This window comes from Erythrolamprus reginae, chromosome 1, assembly GCF_031021105.1.
Source record: "Erythrolamprus reginae isolate rEryReg1 chromosome 1, rEryReg1.hap1, whole genome shotgun sequence".
Lineage (NCBI taxonomy): Eukaryota > Metazoa > Chordata > Lepidosauria > Squamata > Dipsadidae > Erythrolamprus > Erythrolamprus reginae.
Genome location: NC_091950.1, coordinates 2,812,084 through 2,831,518, shown reverse-complemented (window position 1 = coordinate 2,831,518; position 19,435 = coordinate 2,812,084). Strand labels below are relative to the sequence as shown.

The 19,435-nt window shown below is 44.2% G+C and overlaps 1 protein-coding gene across 3 annotated transcripts in view; it reads right to left on the bottom strand.

Moving 5' to 3' along the window:
• Positions 1–1,672: 1,672 nt before the first annotated feature.
• The window catches only part of LOC139162911 (NACHT, LRR and PYD domains-containing protein 3-like), a 48,927-nt gene continuing 31,164 nt past the window's right edge, over positions 1,673–19,435 (bottom strand). Inside the window, exons 1-9 of one of the 3 annotated variants that reach the window (XM_070743835.1) lie at positions 18,982–19,023; positions 16,697–16,867; positions 16,337–16,507; positions 14,076–14,246; positions 13,210–13,380; positions 10,798–10,968; positions 10,439–10,609; positions 4,741–4,911; positions 1,673–2,431 (exon numbers count right to left, since the gene is read on the bottom strand). In XM_070743835.1, coding sequence (XP_070599936.1) covers positions 2,371–2,431; positions 4,741–4,911; positions 10,439–10,609; positions 10,798–10,968; positions 13,210–13,380; positions 14,076–14,246; positions 16,337–16,507; positions 16,697–16,867; positions 18,982–18,992 — 1,269 coding nt within the window. In that variant the 5' untranslated portion in view covers positions 18,993–19,023 and the 3' untranslated portion in view covers positions 1,673–2,370. Of the gene's footprint in view, positions 2,432–4,740; positions 4,912–10,438; positions 10,610–10,797; positions 10,969–13,209; positions 13,381–14,075; positions 14,247–16,336; positions 16,508–16,696; positions 16,868–18,981; positions 19,024–19,435 lie in introns of those variants that run through there. The other 2 variants (XM_070743818.1, XM_070743826.1) reach the window with 2 other exon arrangements.

Genomic DNA, 19,435 nt, shown 5'->3' with positions numbered 1-19,435 from the left:
CTATCCCTTCAAGAAAGATTGTGTTGGAAAGCGATAACTCTCACATATTGGCTAAATTAGTAATTAGCCAAGTCAAACCAATCGAATCAAACCCAGCTAAAAAAAAGATTTCAAAACTGTGTTGGAATATTACAGCTAGTATAACACAGTGAAATCTAACATTTAATTTGGATCAATTGTAGCTTCAGAACACAACTGTGGAATGCTTACTTTTGTCTTATCTTTTCCTTTATTTTAGAGGATTGGCAATGACCTACTTGGCCAAAGATGAGCATTTTCCCCAAAATAGAAGAGGAATATAAGGACTTAGAGAAGAAACTTCAAAGAGATGAACAACATTAAAATATTAAAATAACGATGGACCTGAAAAAACATAAATTAAATTTGCTAGAAAACAAAGATATAGCAAGAAATCTACAAAATTTCCAAGAATTTTTTTTTTGAACATGCTAATAAACCAGGAAGATGGTTAGCCTATAAAAACGGCAAGGCACCAGGACCAGATGGATTACCGGTAGAAATGTATAAAATATTTGAAGAAACATTTGGAATTGTGATGTTAGAACTTTATAATGAACTAATATTGAAAGCTAAAGTACCATATTCTTGGATAGAAGCATTTATCACTTTGATCCCAAAAGAAGAGACTAATTTACAAAAATTTAAAAATTACAGATTGATCTCGTTGTTGAATGTGGACTACAAAATATTTGCTTCAATAATAGCAAATAGATTTTTAAAAAATTCTCAATGAAATTATACATTCTGACCAAAATGGAATTTTACCAAAAAGACAGTTTAAAACAATATGTGTATGATTTTAAGTACTTTAGAATATTATGAACAACACCCTGTGCCTTAATGTTCTTAGATGTGCAGAAAGCTTTTGACAATGTCAATTGGAAATTTATGTAGTAATTTTGATTCCTTCCACAATAATGTTGGAATTTATTTATTAAATAAATTATTACTGTAGGGCAGCAATGGCAAACTTAGGGCACGGGTGCCACAGGTGGCACGCAGAGTCATATCTGCTGGCACGTGAGCCGTTGTCCTAGCTCAGCTCCAACTGGCAGGTGTGTGCTGGTCATCTGATTTTAGGCTCATACAGAGGCCCCGGGAGGGCTTTTTTGGCTTCCAGAGAGTCTCCAGGAGGATGGGGGAGGGCATTTTAACCTCCTCTGGCTCCAGTGAAGCCTTTGGAGTCTGGGGAGGGCAAAACACCAGAAGTTGGAAAACAGGCCATTTCTGACCTCCAGAGGCCTCCAGGGGTGGAGGAAGCTGTTTCGCCCTCCCCAGGAATTATGGGTGTGGGCACTCACGGATGAGCGATAGCGTGCCCACACACTCTTTCTGCACCCAAGGAAAAAAAGGTTTGCCATCACTGCCATAGGAGGAGAAAAAGAAATAAAAAGAGATCAAACAAGGAGAGGGGTGGCATCCAAATCTAATAAATAAATGAATAAACTGTCAGGTCTGCTTTGCTCAGAATTTAGGAAAGTCAAACTCAGAGTCCATTTTGAACTTCAAAAGTCACTTTTACTAAATCAGAAGTGAATGCAACGAAAGAAAAGCAAAGTCTGAAGAAAAAGGCGGGCAAAATGCCTATTACAAAGTACCTGTCAGGTGCTGCCAGTCAGAATTCAGACAAATAAAACTCAGAGTCTTTTCATTTGAGGTTAAAAGTGAATTTATCAAAATCAGAACTTGAAGCATCAGAAGCAAAGCAAAATCTGAAGAAAATGGCCCGTAACCCACATACTAAAACCCCCTTTTTCCACCCCCCCTGTTGGGCATCCTCCCAATCTCCATTGTCCAGATGCATCAGGGGGTCCAAGATGCTCCTCCCGGGAATCTCAGGAATTTGCCAGTCTAACGGTCTCGTCAATGCCTGGGAAATCGAAACGTAAGAAAACTTTTCCCCTCCTGCACACTTCCCAACCCCCCTTTATTATCTCCCCCTCCCCGTCTCTATGGCAACCGAGCAAAGAATGCAGCAGCAGGCAGCGCAGGTTGACAGTAACCCCAACACCCCCCTTTGGCAGTCCATCCAATCCAAAGTGTCCAGGAGCATCAGGTGGGGGCATCTTCGCTGGCGTTTCACACTTCTGGAATGCACAGCCATTAGCCTTGAGTTGGTGATAAGCAGCTCTGCTCTGCACATCTGGGCCAGGCTGCAGCTCCCTCCCCCTTTCCCTTTTCTCATACAAAATCAAATCTCCCATGGGCTCCTCCAGCGTGTTTCCCCCCCAAATCCCGAATGCCTCCCCCTGCCCCCCGTTTCTTAATGACAGTCCCTGCAGAGAAGATATGAAGAATAATGGAGAGCGGCTGACACAAGCATGAAGAAACATCATTTGCACTGGAGGCTTAAACTGTGCGCTCCATGTCCATCCACTTTCCATTCTGTATAATATGTTTTCCATTCAACCTATAACGAAAAACCAAATCTTACTTTAACCTGTCAACAAAATGTAAGTTCTCAGTCATATCTCTAACAGGGCTGTGCAGGGGACCCACCTGGCATCTCGCAGGACAGACAGCAAATATAGTCTGATCTATAACTCAACAAAATTCCAGATTTTATTTGGTTTCATTCTTTCTACATTTTATTTGATTCAGAAAAGTGGATGTCTTTGGAAGGATTTCCTATCTCTTAATAAACTATCCCTTTAGGAGGGGACAGCATTTAAAGGGTGACTTGATCAAAGGGTATAAAATCATGCATGGGATACAACAGGTGGGTAGAGAAACATCCTTTTCACTCCTCCTTCCATCTCCCAACATTTAGGGCCATGCCCTGACTATGATGTCCCTCTGTTTTTCCAGGCGGCATAATTATGCTGATGATATTTTAATTGTATTAATTTAATTGATATTTAATTAATTTACTCCAGCACAATGTTTTACATTGTTGTTCTCATCTGAACAAAAGTTTAGTATCCCTGCTGGTTTCCTTATTGAAGTATAGGAGTATATTTTAATAAAGTATAAAGAATATACCTTACAGGGAATTATACCTTACAGGGAAGAGAAATAGGATCACATGACATCTGGAGAGCTGGGGAACACAGATTTATCTACTCTCTGATGGCTGAGGATGTGCTAGCCTATATTTAGTTTAGAGTAGGAAGCAGTTGAAAAATGAAACAGGATGGGCAAAGACTGAGGTATTATATTATATTTCCTAATACAGTAATACCTCATGTTATGAACCTAATTGGTTCCCGGGGGAGGTTCGTAAGGTGAAAAATTCATAAGATGAAACATTGTTTCCCATAGGAAACAATGTAAAATGAATTAATGCGTGAAAGAAAAAACCCGCAAAAAACCTTTTGAAACAGCCGGGCATTTCTCAGCGTTCTCCCATTGCCGAAGCCGGAAGTTCGGCAAAGGTTCGGGTTCGGGTGGCTGCCGAGAAGGCCCGCCGCCCGACTGTCACCTTTTGAAATAGCCGAGGGGTTCTCGGCAGCCTCCCAAACGCCAAACCTGGAAGTTCGGGTATGGCATTCGGGTTCAGGAGGATGCTGAAAAGCACCGCCACCCAGCTGTTAGCTTTTCAAAAGAGTTGCGGAGCTGTTGGGCCGGTCAGGAGGCTGGAAAGAAGGTGGGGAATCCCAATAGGGAATTCCATGGGCAGAGCTTTGACGTCACAAAGACGTCCTTCCTGGACTCTACATTTCGGCCGGCCAGGAAGGACGTCTTTGTGATGTCAAAGCTCTGCCCATGGAATTCCCTATTGGGATTCCCCACCTCCTTTCCAGCCTCCTGACCGGCCTGACAGCTCTGCGGCTCTTTTGAAAAGCTAACAGCTGGGCAGCGGGGCTTCTCAGCGTCCTCCTGAACCCGAACGCTGACCCCAAACTTTCGCCAAACTTCCAGGTTCGGTGTTCAGGGGAACGCCGAGAAGCCCCCCGGCTGTTCCTAAAGGCGACAGCTGGGCAGCGGGGCTTCTCGGTGGCAGTGGCGGGTTTGTAAGATGGAAAAAGTTCGGAAGAAGAGGCAAAAAACTTCCGATCCCTGGGTTCGTATCTTGGATTGTTCGTATGGCGAGGGGTTCGTATCACGAGGTACCACTGTATATTTGACTGATACCAGAGAGATCCGATTCTTAAGCTCTCTGCAACACAGCCCCTCCCTTGGTGACTGTCAGCCCAACCTGCCTCGCATGTGAATGTGAAGAACTATAAAAGGATGTAGTATCCCTGTTCCCTTACTTTCTAAACAAAAAGTGAGATATAGTTTGTGTGCCAGAGAAAAGGAACACCAAACACAAGAATAGCCAGGCCTTTCTTCGTGGATCTTAAAAGTATTGCTTTTTAAAAGGCCACACAATGAGTCAATTCCTTGCTGCTAGGGGAAAGGACGGAGAAAGGGTTTACAGGGCTGGGAAACTATCAGGGAATATTCAAAATGAAGATCATGTGACCACAGCAATGAGAGAGCAGAGGTCAATAGCTGTTCAACAAATTTTATTCCTTTCGGAATAAGGAATCTCAGCTTTTGTGGAAAATTGTAAGTTATCAATTTGAGATATGTTACTAAGAACTGTTTCACCCACTGAAAGATAATCATAAGAGTTTTAGTATTTGGATCTTTGAAAAGAAACAGGAACTGTACGGTTGAAGGAAGCGAAAGTCATATACTGCAAATAGAATGGCCTCATCCTGGGTCTATTTCCAGAAGATCAACGTGGAAGAGATGGTTGGCACATGAAAATGGAAACAAATGGCCACTTACTGTGCTGTCTCTATTTTACATTTTGGATGCTTGAGCCCTTCGTACAAAGGTCCCACGGTTTTCTCATCTGGATACTGGATGGTCAGTTCTACCTGTCTCAGGCTCTGGTTTTCCATGAATACTTCTGCAAGATGCCTGCTGTAAGATTCATTTGGGATCTCTCCAGAAAACCTGCAGACAGGAATCGCAATATTAACATTCTCTTAGGAAAAACAACCATATGTTGTATTTTTAAAGGAACTGAAGCAGTGGTGGGATTCAACTAATTTAGCAAACGGTTCACCAAAAATGTAATCATGCACGCATGTGCATATGCCTTCCATGCTTACACAGCTTCCGCCACACAGTGAGGATCGACCGAGCAGCCTTTCAGAGTTTACTCCCCTCCATATCTGCTCTCCGGGACAGCGGCTGCTTCTCTCTACACTTCTGGGAGAGGGTCTTGTGCAACTGAGCAGCTGTGAGCCATGGCTTTCCTCTAAGTCCCATCTGGAATTGCTGTGGCACAGAGAAGTAGCAGCCATCTGGAATGCTCTTTCTCTCAGCTGCAGCTCTTTCAGATGGGACTTGGAGGGAAGCAGCAGCTCACAGCTTTAACTTTACTTTAACTTTAATCAGATTTGTATGCCGCCCCTCTCCGCAGACTCGGGGCGGCTCACAGCAATAGCAATACAATGTAAGACAAATCCAATATTTAAATTAATTTAAAAACACCACAAGTTAAAAACCAATCATACACACTAGCGTACCATGCATAAATTTTATAAGCCTAGGGGGAAGGAACATGTCAATTCCCCCATGCCTGACGACAGAGGTGGGTTTTAAGGAGCTTACGAAAGGCTAGGAGGGTGGGGGCAACTCTGATATCTGGGGGGAGTTGGATCCAAAGGGTTGGGGCCGCCACAGAGAAGGCTCTTCCCCTGGGTCCCGCCAACCGACATTGTTTAGTTGACGGGACCCGGAGAAGGCCAACTCTGTGGGACCTAACTGGTCGCTGGGATTCGTGCGGCAGAAGGCGGTCCCGGAGATATTCTGGTCCAGTGCCATGAAGGGCTTTATAGGTCATAACCAACACTTTGAATTGTGACCGGAAACTGATCGGCAACCAATGCAGACTGCGGAGTGTTGGTGTGACATGGGCAAATTTAGGAAAGCCCATGATAGCTCTCGCAGCTGCATTCTGCACGATCTGAAGTTTCCAAACACTTTTCAAAGGTAGCCCCATGTAGAGAGCATTACAGTAGCCGAGCCTCGAGGTGATGAGGGCATGAGTGACTGTGAGCAGTGACTCCCGGTCCAAATAGGGCCGCAACTGGTGCACCAGGCGAACCTGGGCAAACGCCCCCCTCGCCACAGCTGAAAGATGTTTTTCTAGTGTGAGCTGTGGATCGAGGAGGACGCCCAAGTTGCGAACCCTCTCTGAGGGGCTTAGTGACTCCCCCCCCAGGGTGATGGACGGACAGATGGAATTGTCCTTGGGAGGCAAAACCCACAGCCACTCCGTCTTATCCAGGTTGAGCTTGAGTCTGTTGACACCCATCCAGACCCCAACAGCCTCCAGGCACCGGCACATCACTTCCACTGCTTCGCCGACTGGACAAGGGGTGGAGATGTAAAGCTGGGTATCATCTGCATACTGATGATACCTCACCCCATGCCCTTGGATGATCTCACCCAGCGGTTTCATGTAGATATTAAATAGTAGGGGGGAGAGGACCGACCCCTGAGGCACCCCACAAGGGAGCAACCTAGAGGTCGACCTCTGACCCCCCACTAACACCGACTGCGACCGACCAGAGAAGTAGGAAGAGAACCACTGAAGGACAGTGCCTCCCACTCCCAACCCCTCCAGCCGGTGCAGAAGGATACCATGGTCGATGGTATCGAAAGCCGCTGAGAGGTCAAGAAGCACCAGGACAGAGGATAAACCCCTGTCCTGGGCCTGCCAGAGATCATCCATCAGCGCGACCAAAGCAGTTTCCGTGCTGTAGCCGGGCCTGAATCCTGACTGCTGAGGACCTAGATAATCGGCTTCTTCCAAGGACCGCTGGAGCTGGAGGGCCACCACCTTCTCAACAACCTTCCCCATAAAGGGAAGGTTGGAGACTGGTCGATAGTTGTTGAGAATGGCTGGGTCCAGGGAAGGCTTCTTGAGGAGGGGGCGCACAAGTGCCTCCTTGTAGGGATCCGGGAAGGACCCCCTCCCCAAAGAAGCATTGACAATCTCCTGGACCCAGCTCTGTGTCACCTCCCTGCTGGCCGAAACCAGCCAGGAGGGACACGGATCCAGTAAACAGGTGGCAGAACTCACAGCTCCAATGGCCTTGTCCACTTCATCAGGTGTCACCAGATCAAACTCTTCCCAGACAGGTGGACAAGTACGTGCTCCAGTCACCTCGACTGACTCGTTGTCAGTCGACTCTGTATTCCAATTGGAGTCGAGGTCCGCTCGGATCCGAGCAATTTTATCAGCGAAAAACGTGTTAAAATCCTCGGCACTACTCTGCAAGGGCTCCCCAACTCCCCCCCTGATTAAGAAGGGAGCGGGTCACCCTAAACAGAGCGGCTGGGCGGGATTCCGCTGATGCAATCAAGGCAGAATGATACGCGAATCTTGCCGCCTTGAGTGCCACTTTGTAAGTCTTAACATGTGCTCTTACAAGTGTTCGATCGGATTCGGACTTATTCTTCCTCCATCGCTTCTCTAGATGCCTCTTCTGGCGTTTCAACTCCCGGAGCTCCTCGTTGAACCATGGAGCTCTACAGGGTCTAGTGCCGCGGAGAGGTCGCAACGGCGCAATTCGGTCAAGAGCCTCCGCTGCAGCCTTGTTCCAGGCCTCAGCCAGAGACTCTGCCGAACTGTGTACGAGTGTATCTGGAATAACCCCATGCGCCTTCTGAAAGCCCTCTGGATCCATCAGGCATCTGGGGCGGAACAGGTTAATCGGTTCCGCCTCCCTGCGAGGAAGGATTGGAGCCAGGAAGTCAAGCCACAGTAGAAAATGGTCTGACCATGACAAAGGCAACACTTCTAAGCCCCTTAGTCTCAGACCATTACTCAGTTGCTCAGAGAGGAATACCATGTCGGGTGCATGCCCCCCCTCATGAGTCGGACCCTGTACTACTTGGGTCAGGTCCATGGCTGTCATGGTGGCCATGAACTCCTGTGCCAGTCCAGAGGTTTCACCGAGCGACGGCAGGTTAAAGTCCCCCAAGACAAGAAGTCTGGGGAACCCCACCGCCAACCCGGCTACCTCCTCGAGTAGCACAGGCAGGGCTTGTGACACGCAGCTGGGAGGCAGGTACGTGAGAAACAAGCCCACCTGGACCCCTAAGTCCAACTTCACCAGGAGGGACTCGCAGCCTGCAATCTCTGGAGCAACGAGTCTACGCAAGCCAAGGCTCTCCCTGGCTATAATAGCCACTCCTCCCCCCCTTCCCTGGGGTCGAGGCTGATGCCATATCTGAAACCCGGCTGGGCAGATTTCAGAGAGAGGAACTCCTCCCTCTGGGTCCAGCCAGGTTTCAGTAACACATGCCAGGTCGGCCTCCTCATCCTGGATCAAATCCCGGATGAGGAGAGCTTTATTTACCACCGACCTGGCATTGAGTAGCAGCAGCTTGAGCCCAGGGCCAGAATTACACTCATCACCAGCACCCAGGATTGGGTTCACAGAGCCGGAACAAGGGATCGTTATTAAGCAACGATCTCTCGTTCCCCTGGAACGGCTAGCTCTGTGGCCCCCGCCATATCTGCCTCTCCCCAGCAGGACCGGAATATTCCGAGCCTCTACCACCTCAGACATCGGTGCCCCCTCCCCTCCTGCCTCTCCTGTGTCAAGTAGGCTAATCAAATCATTCATACCATTTCCATTTATTTCATCCATACCAAAGTCCCACCCAGCTCACCCATAACAATCATTCATTTCATACATATCATCATACCCAGCCCAATAATTCATTAGTTTTAAAAACCCTTCTAAGAAATTAGCTAAATTATTAATTTCAATATAGATTCAATTGAAAAACAATATAAAAATCAATTACATTAAAATAGGATACTAATTAACACTAAGTTATTCTCAAGATCTTAATAGAATAACATATAATTATTAAAAAATCATTAAAGTTATAAAGTGCTAAAGTTATAGAGTGCAAAAAATATAGGAAATGATTAAGATTAAATTAATGTTTCCAAATGTAAAATAATGCACTTGGGGAAAAGGAATCCTCAATCTGAGTATTGTATTGGCAGTTCTGTGCTAGCAAAAACTTCAGAAGAGAAGGATTTAGGGGTAGTGATTTCTGACAGTCTCCAAATGGGTGAACAGTGCAGTCAGGCGGTAGGGAAAGCAAGTAGGATGCTTGGCTGCATAGCTAGAGGTATAACAAGCAGGAAGAGGGAGATTGAGAGCACTGGTGAGATCCCATTTGGAATACTGTGTTCAGTTCTGGAGACCTCATCTACAAAAAGATATTGACAAAATTGAAGGGGTCTAAAGACAGACTACAAGAATGGTGGAAGGTCTTAAGCATAAAACGTATCTGGAAAGACTTCATGAACTCAATCTGTATAGTCTGGAGGACAGAAGGAAAAGGGGGGACATGATCGAAACATTTAAATATGTCAAAGGGTTAAATAAGGTCCAGAAGGGAAGTGTTTTTAATAGGAAAGTGAACACAAGAACAAGGGGACAAAATCTAAAGTTAGTTGGGGGAAAGATCAAAAGCAACATGAGAAAATATTATTTTACTGAAAGAGTAGTAGATCCTTGGAACAAACTTCCAGCAGACGTGATTGGTAAATCCACAGTCACTGAATTTAAACCTGCCTGGGATAAACATATATCCATCCTAAGATAAAGTACAGGCAATAGTATAAGGACAGATTAGATGGACCACGAGGTCTTTTTCTGCCATCAGTCTTCTATGTTTCTATGTTTCTAAATTGCACAAGATGCTCTCTCTCCCACAAGAACAGCAGTGGAGAGAAGCAGCTGCCGACTGAGAGGTCACATGTAGCATCTCCGCACGCGACCCAGGCTCAGCAAGGGATGGAAGAAACATCTGCAAGATCTCCACTCCAGTGCTTTCTGAATGGAACCTCTTACAGGTCAGAAAAACCATCTGGTCCATTCCCAAACTGCTTTGTCCGTCCTGTGTCCATGTCCCCTGAGCGCTCCCACCCCTAGTGCAGCAGGCCACAGGCCAAATAAATTCCTTTGATTTTCTGGGTGGGGGCTGGCATGCAGATGGAGGCCTGGGGCATGGCCAGAGTGGGGGGATGGTGCATTCCCTGACCTAGACGAGGTGAGTGGAAAGCAGGTGAGGTGGAGGCTCCGGGGCAAGGCTGGAACCAGAGAATGGTGCAACCCTGGGACCTGACACGAGGCGAAGTGCAGCAGGCTTCTATTTGATTCACCAACCCAAGGCAAATGGCAAGGTGTGGAGATTAGCTGGGCTGTGTGGCGAAGGTGATATATATATAGGGCAGGGCAGGCAGACCCAGCTGGTGGTGTGCTTTGCTACTTCTCCAAACTGCACAACCGAGCACCCGAACTGCTCGGAACTGGCTGAATCCCACCCTGAACTAGAGGGAATATGATAAACAATGGAAGTTAAACTGCTTCTGTCTGGATAGGTTTTCAAAATATTAACATTTAGAAGACAATTTTGTAGAGTAAAATACATTACTTACTTTAGCGTCTTTATTTTACATTCTGTATCTTTTAGCCCACCACATAATAGTTCTACAGCTTTGTCATCAAGTCTTGGGAAGCACAGCTCCAACTCTCTCAGTCTCTCGTTTTTCTTGAATACTTCTGGAAGATACTCACTGCAGGATTCATCCAGGGTATATCTCTCAAGCCTCCAAAGAAGAATATGAAAAATTAAAACTATTGCTTGAAAATAAGCATAGAATGTATTTATATAGGACTTGGAGCGACTATGATTAAGTAAAAGAGTTGAACTTTGTCACCCTGGAAATATTTGCTGAAAAATAACAAGCAGACAATAGTTATGTAGATCAAACAGAGAGGTCTATGCATTTCTTACTTTAGCTTCTCGACTGTACATCCTGGATTATTGAGCCCATCACACAATAGTTCCATTGATTCGCTAACATAGTTTTCGAAGAACAACGTTAACTCTCCCAGTCTCTGGTTTTTCTTGAGTACTTCTACAAGAGGCCTGATGCAGGACATTGTTGCATATGCTCCACCAAGCCTGCAGAGATGAGTTTGAAAAATTACAGGCATTTCTTGAAAATCCATCGTTTGCTGGGTTTTATTGCAACTGATGGGAATGTGATCATGCAGGGCATTCAGAATGGATTGAAATCTATAGGTTCTCACCCTTGACCGCACCCAGTTCCTCTCAACCCCCCCGCCTCAGCCCACTCACAGCCAGCTTTTCTTATTTAAAAAATGTATTAATCTTTATTGATTTTCTACCCATAAAAGAAACAACCAAACAAGCAAAACATGCATAGGGGAAGGGGGAATAGGGAGTGAAAAGGGACAAGGCCATATGTTAACGTATATAGTATTGAATTTCAATAGTGAATAAAAACAAATGCAAACATAAATCGTTGTTGAGCGACCTTAGGTTAGGTGTTTATGTCTAAGGAATGGAATTGTATATTTGTTTTCATGAATTGTAAATATTTTATTGATACTTCTCTTAGGTATTTTTGGAGGGGTGCGAGCTTTTCTTTTCCTGGGGGGGGGGAAGTTGAGTTCTATTGACTCATGGTGTAGTATTTCTCTGTTGTCATTGTGTTTGGATATGAGAGGAAGGAGTGTCTAATATTACTATTCTGTTATGTTTTATATATATATTCCCAGTTTCAGCCATTTATACCAGCTTTCCCATATTTTATATAATTCGGATTTATTCTTTTCCTGTAGCTCTAATGTCAATTTAGTCATTTTGGCGCATTCAAGGACTTTATTTATGAAGCTTAGCGTTATGGTATTGAAAGTCGCTGACAGGTCAAGAGGCACCAGGACAGAGGATAAACCCCTGTCCCAGGCCCGCCAGAGATCATCTATCAGCGTGACCAAAGCAGTTTCCATGCTGTAGCTGGGCCTGAATCCTGACTGTTGAGGGCCTAGATAATCGGATTCTTCCAAGGACCGCTGGAGCTGGAGCACCACCACCTTCTCAACAACCTTCCCCATAAAGGGAATGTTGGAGACTGGGCGATAGTTGTTGAGAATAGCTGGGTCCAGGGAAGGCTTCTTGAGGAGGGGGCACACAAGTGCCTCCTTGTAGGGATCCAGAAAGGACCCCCTCCCCAAAGAAGCATTGACAATCTCCTGGACCCAGCTCCGTGTCACCTCCCTGCTGGCTGAAACCAGCCAGGAGGGACACGGATCCAGCAAACAGGTGGCGGAACTCACAGCTCCAATGGCCTTGTCCACTTCATCAGTGGACCTTCCACCATTCTTGTAGCCCGTCTTTGGATCCATTCAATTTTATCAATATCTTTTTGAAGGTGAGGTCTCCAGAACTGGACACAGTATTCCAAATGGAATTTCAGCAAATGGGCCAGGCCAAAGGGCAAGGGTCGGAGGGCCAGATGCCTACTGGCCAGGGAGACTCATTGGGGAAAGGCCAGCAGAGGAGGAAAGCTGGTTGTGAATGGGCTGAAGTAGGCAGATGCATACAAAGGAGGCTTTGCCAAGGGTGGGGGCCTGAAGTTTCTATACCCATTCAGAAATTTCTCCGACCCCCTTCACTTTTTCTTCATTTTGTTATGCTGTAGCCTGATTCTATAGTCATTACAATTCATTTGTCTTCTCATTAATCTACATCAATATAGAGCATAAAGACAAAAAGAAAACAAAATTTTAGAAAGGTCTATAAATGTATTAAAAAGAAAAAAACTGAAATATCCCATTGGCATAAGTATTCAGACTCTTCACACAATGCTTCATTGAAGGAGGGAGAAGAGAGAAAGAGAGAGGGGGAGAAAGAGAGAAAAAAGAGAGTGAGAGAAAGAAAGAGAGAGAAAGAAAGATAGGGAGAGAGAGAGAAAAAGAAAGAAAGAGGGAAGGAGAGAAAGAAAGAGAGAAATAAAGAGAAAGGGAAGGAGGGAGAGAGAAACAGAAAGAAAGAAAGGGAGAGAGATAGAGGGAAGGAGGGAGAGAGAAAGACAGATAGAGGGAAGAAGAGAGAAACAGAGCAAAAAAGAGGAAGAAAGGAAGAGAGAAAGAAAGAGGAAGGAAGGAAGAGAGAGAAAGAGGGAGGGAGAGAAAAAGATAGAGAAATAGAGAGAAAGGAATGCGATGCTAATTTTTTTTGGCTTAACTTTTTTTTAGCCCCCCCCCCCAAAAATGTCCCTCTTTCCCAATCTTAAAATCTGGTCACTTTAAACAAGGGTGAATATGATCAGGTGCTTCTCTCTTGATATATTTTCAAAATATTAACCTTTAGAAGACAATTGTAGAGAGTAAAACTTACTTTAGCTTCTTTATTTTACATTCTGGATCATTCAGCCCACCACATAATAGTTCTACCGCTTTTTCATCAAAGATTGCAATGCGTAGCTCTAACTCTGTCAATCTCTGGTTTTTCTTGAATACTTCCGCAAGATACACACTACAGAATTCGGTCAGGGCATCTCCCTCAAGCCTCCAAAGAAGAATATGAAAAATTAAAACTATGGCTTGAAAATAGGCATAGAATGTACTGTGGAATCTAAGAACACCTCTAATTAAGAACTTTTCTAGATAAGAACCGGGTGTTCAAACTTTTTCTGCCTCTTCTTAAGAACCATTTTCTACTTAAGAACCCGAGCCCAGAAAAATTTCCCAGGGGATTTGAGAGCGGCACGAAGGCCCAGCGAGTTTCCTACCATTCCCCCTTTAATCCTGGCTATCTCACGCTTTTCTGGGCTGCCAGAGGAGCCTTTCAGTGGCCCTCTCGCTCGCCTGGGTTTCTCTCTCTGGTGCAGTGTATGGGAGGCAGCCTCGTGCTGTGTGTATGGGAGGCGCGTGCTCCTCCTTGCCGCCTCAGAGTTCGTTTTCTTTTTAAGGCTTAAAATTTTGGGGTTTTTTGATTCCCCCATCTCACCTTCTTCCTTTGGCAGTGACTGTCCTCCTCCTCTTCTGCCCCCCCTCCTCCTCCTTACAAACTTTTCTACTTAAGAATTTGGTCACAGAACAAATGAAGTTCTTAAGTAGAGGTGCCACTGTATTTATATAGGACTTGAAGCAACTATGATTAAGTAAAAGAGTTGAACTGCATCACCCTGGATATGTTTCCAGAAAAATAACAATCAAAAAATGGTTGTGTAGATCAAACAGGAAGGTCTATGCATTTCTTACCTTAGCTTCTCTACTGTACATCCTGGATTATTGAGCCCATTGCACAACAGTTGCATTGATTGGTCATCATAGCTTTCGAAGGACAACGTTATCTCTCTCAATCTCTGGTTTTCACTGGGTACTTCTGCAAGAGGCCAGGTGCAGGATATTGATGCATGTTGTCCATAAAGGCTGCAGAGATGAGTTTGAAAAATTACAAGTATTTCTTGAAAATCCATCGTGAACTCTGTTTTATTGCAACTGATGGGAATGTGATCATGCAGGGTGTTGTGTCCAGAGGACAGTTAGGCCTTGTACCCGCCCCATATTCCTTGGGCGGGAAAATACTGCAAGGTGATTGGTTGGCTCAGCCTGGCAGCCCGGGATATATATAGCTGCCAGGCACAGCCATGTTGTTGTTGTCTTGTTTCCATTCTTTTTTAAAAAATAAATTTATTTATTAAATTTTTATCACAACAAACAAACAAAAGAATCTTAAAGAAAAAGTGCCCAACACCAATAACCCCTCCACCATTTAGGGGGTTAAATTATTTACAGTAAATTTCAATTTCTTCCTTGGCTCCGGTTTACATTTCTTTACATACAAAGAGTGATTGGAGTTTATTTTTCACATTGTCGTCATATATTCTACTTAAGATATAATCTTTCACCTTATTCCATCGTGCCATCAGCTTCTCCAATTTATTTTCATCAAAGTTATTTAATCTTATTTCCATAATTTCGAAGTGAATGTGGTCCACCATGTACCAGTACCAATTCTGGATTGTCCATTTATTGCTGTCCTTCCTCCCTAATACCACTACTGCTTGAGCGCTTTCCAAAGCTGCTGCTTTGATTTCTTTAAATTCTCGTAATTCCCCATGTTTAACTAGTGTTGCTGATTCTTTCGTGATTATCCAATTAATGTTTAGCATATTGTTAATTTCATTCTGTACTTCCTTCCAAAATTTTTGAACTTCAACACATTCCCAGAGCATATGCATAAAAACTCCTTTTATTTGGCAACCATGCCAGCAATTTCCTTTTCCTTTCCTCTGGAAGTGTGCTAGTTTTACTGGCGTAAAGTACCATTTATGTAAAATTTTCCTTCTCATCTCTCTAATTCTTGTGTTCTTTATCTTATATATATTTTCTACTACTTCTTCCATCTCGTTTTCGTTGATCTGTAATTCATTTTGCCAGTATCTTGTTAGGCCTTTAATCACTTCCTCTTCCACTTGTAATAACATACTATAAATCTTACTAGCCTGTCCTTTTGAATCATTAATCTTTTCTTTCAGTATTTTCTCTAGACAGTTTTCTTTTCTCAAAAATGCTTCTTTAATCTCAGTTTTATTCAAATATTTGCATATTGCATTGACTTTCCACTGAATCTCATCTGGAATTGCTGTGGCACAGAGAAGTAGCAGCCATAGTGAATGTTGCTTCTCTCAGTTGCAGGGCTTTTAATGGGACTTGGAGGAAAGCAGCTCACAGCTGCTCAATTGCACAAGACCTTCTCTCTCCCAACCAGAACAGCAGTGTTGAGAAGCAGCTGCCGACTCAGAAAGCACATGGAGCATCTCCGCAAGTGACCGAGGCTTCGCAAGGGATGGAAGAAACATCTGCACGATCTCTGCTGCAGTGCTTTCCCAATGGAAATTATTACAGGTCAGAAAAACCATCTGGTCCATTCCCAAACTCCTTTCACCCTCCTGTGTCCATGCCCCCGGTGCCCCCCCTTTAGCCCAGTGCAGCAGACCACAGGCTGAATAAACTGTTTCAGCTCTGGGGGCCGTAATTTCAGGCTGGGGGGGGCATGCAGATGGAGGCCCGGGACAAGGCCAGAGTGGGGGGACGGTGCGTTCCCTGATTTAGACAAGGTGAATGGCAAGCAGGTGGAGGTTCTGGGGCAAGGCTGGAACCAGAGAATGGCGCAGCACTAGGACCTGACCCGAGGGGATGGGCAACATGCTTATCTTTGGCTATGCAATCCAAGGCAAAGGGGGAGGCATGGAGGTTAGCTTGGTTGTGTGGCAAAGGCAATATATATATATAGGGCTGGGCAGGCAGGGCCAGCTGGTGGTGTGCTTTGCCGCTTTTCCAAACTGCGCAGAATCGTAAAAAAATGGTTCACCTGAGCTGCTCCGAACCACCTGAATCTCACCCCTGATCTGAAGTAAATACAATAAACAATGGAAGCTAAATTGCTTTTCTCTGGATATATTTTCAAAATATTCACCTTTAGAAGACGATTTTGTAGAGTAAAAGGCATTACTTACTTTAGCGTCTTTATTTCATGTTCTGGATCTTTTAGCCCATTATATAATAGTTCTACTGCTTTCTCATCAGGGCTTGAGAAGCACAGCTCTAACTCTCTCAATCTCTGGTTTTTCTTCAATACATCCGCCAGATACCCGCTGCAGGATTCGTCCAGGATCTCTCCATAAAACCTCCAAAGAAGAGTATGAAAAATCAAAATTATTTCTTAAGAAATAAGTATAGAATGTATTTATATAGGACTTGAAGTGACTAAGATTAAGTAAAAGAGTTGAACTGTCTCACCCTGGATAAATTTCCAGAAAAATAACAATCAAACAATGGTTGTGTAGAACAAACAGAGAGGTTTATGCATTTCTTACTTTAGCTTCTCTACAGTACACCATGGAGTTTTGAGCCCATCGCACAATAGTTCCATTGATTTGTCTTCATAGCTTTTGAAGGACAAAGTTATCTCTCTCAATCTCTGGTTTTTGCTGAGTACTTCTGCAAGAGGGCAGCTGCAGGATATTGTTGCGACTTTTCCACCAAGCCTGCAGAGATGAGTTTGAAAAATAACAAGTATTTCTTGAAAATCCATTGTCTGCTGGATTTTATTGGAACTGATGGGAATGTGATCATGCAGTGAATTCAGAATGGATTGGCACCTTTAGGCTCTCACATAGAAACATAGAAACATGGAAACATCATAGAAACATAGAAACATAGAAACATAGAAACATAGAAGACTGATGGTAGAAAAAGACCTCATGATCCATCTAGTTTGCCCTTATACTATTTTCTGTATTTTATCTTAGGATGGATATATGTTTATCCAAGGCATGTTTAAATTCAGTTACTGTGGATTTATCTACCACATCTGCTGGAAGTTTGTTCCAAGGATTTACTACTCTTTCAGTAAAATAATATTTTCTCATGTTGCTTTTGATCTTTCCCCCAACTAACTTCAGATTGTGTCCCCTTGTTCTTGTGTTCACTTTCCTATTAAAAACACTTCCCTCCTGGACCTTATTTAACCCTTTAACATATTTAAAACTTTTAATCATGTCCCCACTTTTCCTTCTGTCCTTTAGACTAGACAGATGGAGTTCATGAAGTCTTTCCTGATACGTTTTATGCTTAAGACCTTCCACCATTCTTGTAGCCCGTCTTTGGACCCATTCAATTTTGTCAATATCTTTTTGTAGGTGAGGTCTCCAGAACTGAACACAGTATTCCAAATGTGGTCTCACCATTTGGAATACTGTGTTCAGTTCTGGAGTTCAGTTCTCACTCTTGACCACACCCAGTAAATCTCAACCCACCTGTCTCAGCCCATTCCCAGCCAGCATTTCTATTATGCTGGCTCTCCCCTGGTGATTCTCTCTGGCCCTCCACCCCTTGCCCTTCAGCCGGGCCCATTCATCAAGACACCATTTGTCCCTGGTGTGTTGCTCCACAGGATAAAAAGCCACCAGCCAATCAGGTGGCAGATGGCAATGATGGACCAGGGAAGGGTTACTGACAGGTTATAAAAGAGAGCAAGTGGGGAAGGCAGGCAACCCCTATCTGCATGCAGCGTGGGCCAGAGATGGGAGGGAGAAGCAGGCAAATGCTGCTTCCACATTACTTCTGGTGGTGGTGGGTTGTATCAGAGCTGCATTTGCAGAAACTAACCTGTTTGTGGCCAAGCAGCAAACAAGTCCAGCCAGCCCACCAACCCAACCAGCCAGCCAGCCACAGATCAGTAGAAATGGAGTTGAAGTCTTCAATGAAACACAGCAGCAGTAGGAAGTTGTGGAAAAATATATTTATTTCTTTATACTACTACTACTACTGTCTATACTATACATACAATAAACTAGTATCTTACTACTACCTTGCTACAACTATCTTAGTTCAATACCTCACAGGAACCAACTTTTACAGCGTTACAGCTTCTTCAAAGCATACTTCCACGCACCCAGCTAACAGTGGACACACAGAGAGAAAGAGCAGGGAGCTCTTGCCTAGTTAAATACTTTTCATATAATTGTTTGGTTGCTGCATGCTCAGCTGCCTCTGAATGACTCAGCATTCTTATTTTTTATTTTTTTATTTTATTTTATTCACAAAAAACAGTAATACACAGCAAATGAGATTGATGTGGTGGATTTTGTATCACAATATCACAAGTCGAATACTTCCCAAGCATCTAGAACTGTGTGATGTAATTTCTTTTTTCTTTTAAGTTTTTATTCACAAAGAGAAAAACAATACAATTCAAAAAGAATAATAAACAACTATTACAAACATATAATTAAGACAAAAGAAAAGAAAGGATGGGGAGAAGAAAGAAAAAAGTAAAAAGTCAGCATTCTTAGTTGAGGCCTACCGAACAACCGAACAACCGAACAGCCGAACAGCCGAACAGCCGAACAACCCAACAACCCAACAACCAACCAACCAACCAACCAACCAACCAACCAACCAACCAAACAAACAAACAAACAAACAAACAAACAAATGGTGAAAGGGATTCGATGTGGAGATAGAGGTAGATAATTAACATTCGCTTACGTAAAACAACTATATATTGTATTTTTAAAGGAACCGAAGAAGGGGTGGGATTCAACTAATTTAGCAACTGGTTCACCAAAAATATAAGCATGCGCGCATATGCCCATACCTTTCCCACATGCACAGCTTCCACCACACAGTGAGGCTCGACCAAGCAGCATTTCAGGCCCTGTTCCCCTCCATATCTTCTCTCCGATGCAGTGGCGAGCCTTTCTGGAGGAAAAAGAGATCGCTGCTTAAAAGCGATCCCTTGTTCCGGTCCTGTGAGCTCAAACTGGGATCCTGGTGACGAGTATAATCCGGGCCCTGGGCTCAAGCTGCTGCTACTCAATGCCAGATCGGTTGTGAATAAAGCTCTCCTCATCTGGGATTTGATCCTGGATTAGGAGGCCGATCTGGCATGTTACTGAAACCTGGCTGGGCCCAGAGGGAGGAGTGCCTCTCTTGGAAATATGCCCAGCCGGGTTTCAGATATGGCATCAACCTGGACCTCAGGGAAGGGGGGGAGCAGTGGCTATTGTAACCAGGGAGAGTCTCTCTCTGCGTAGACTTGTTGTACCTGA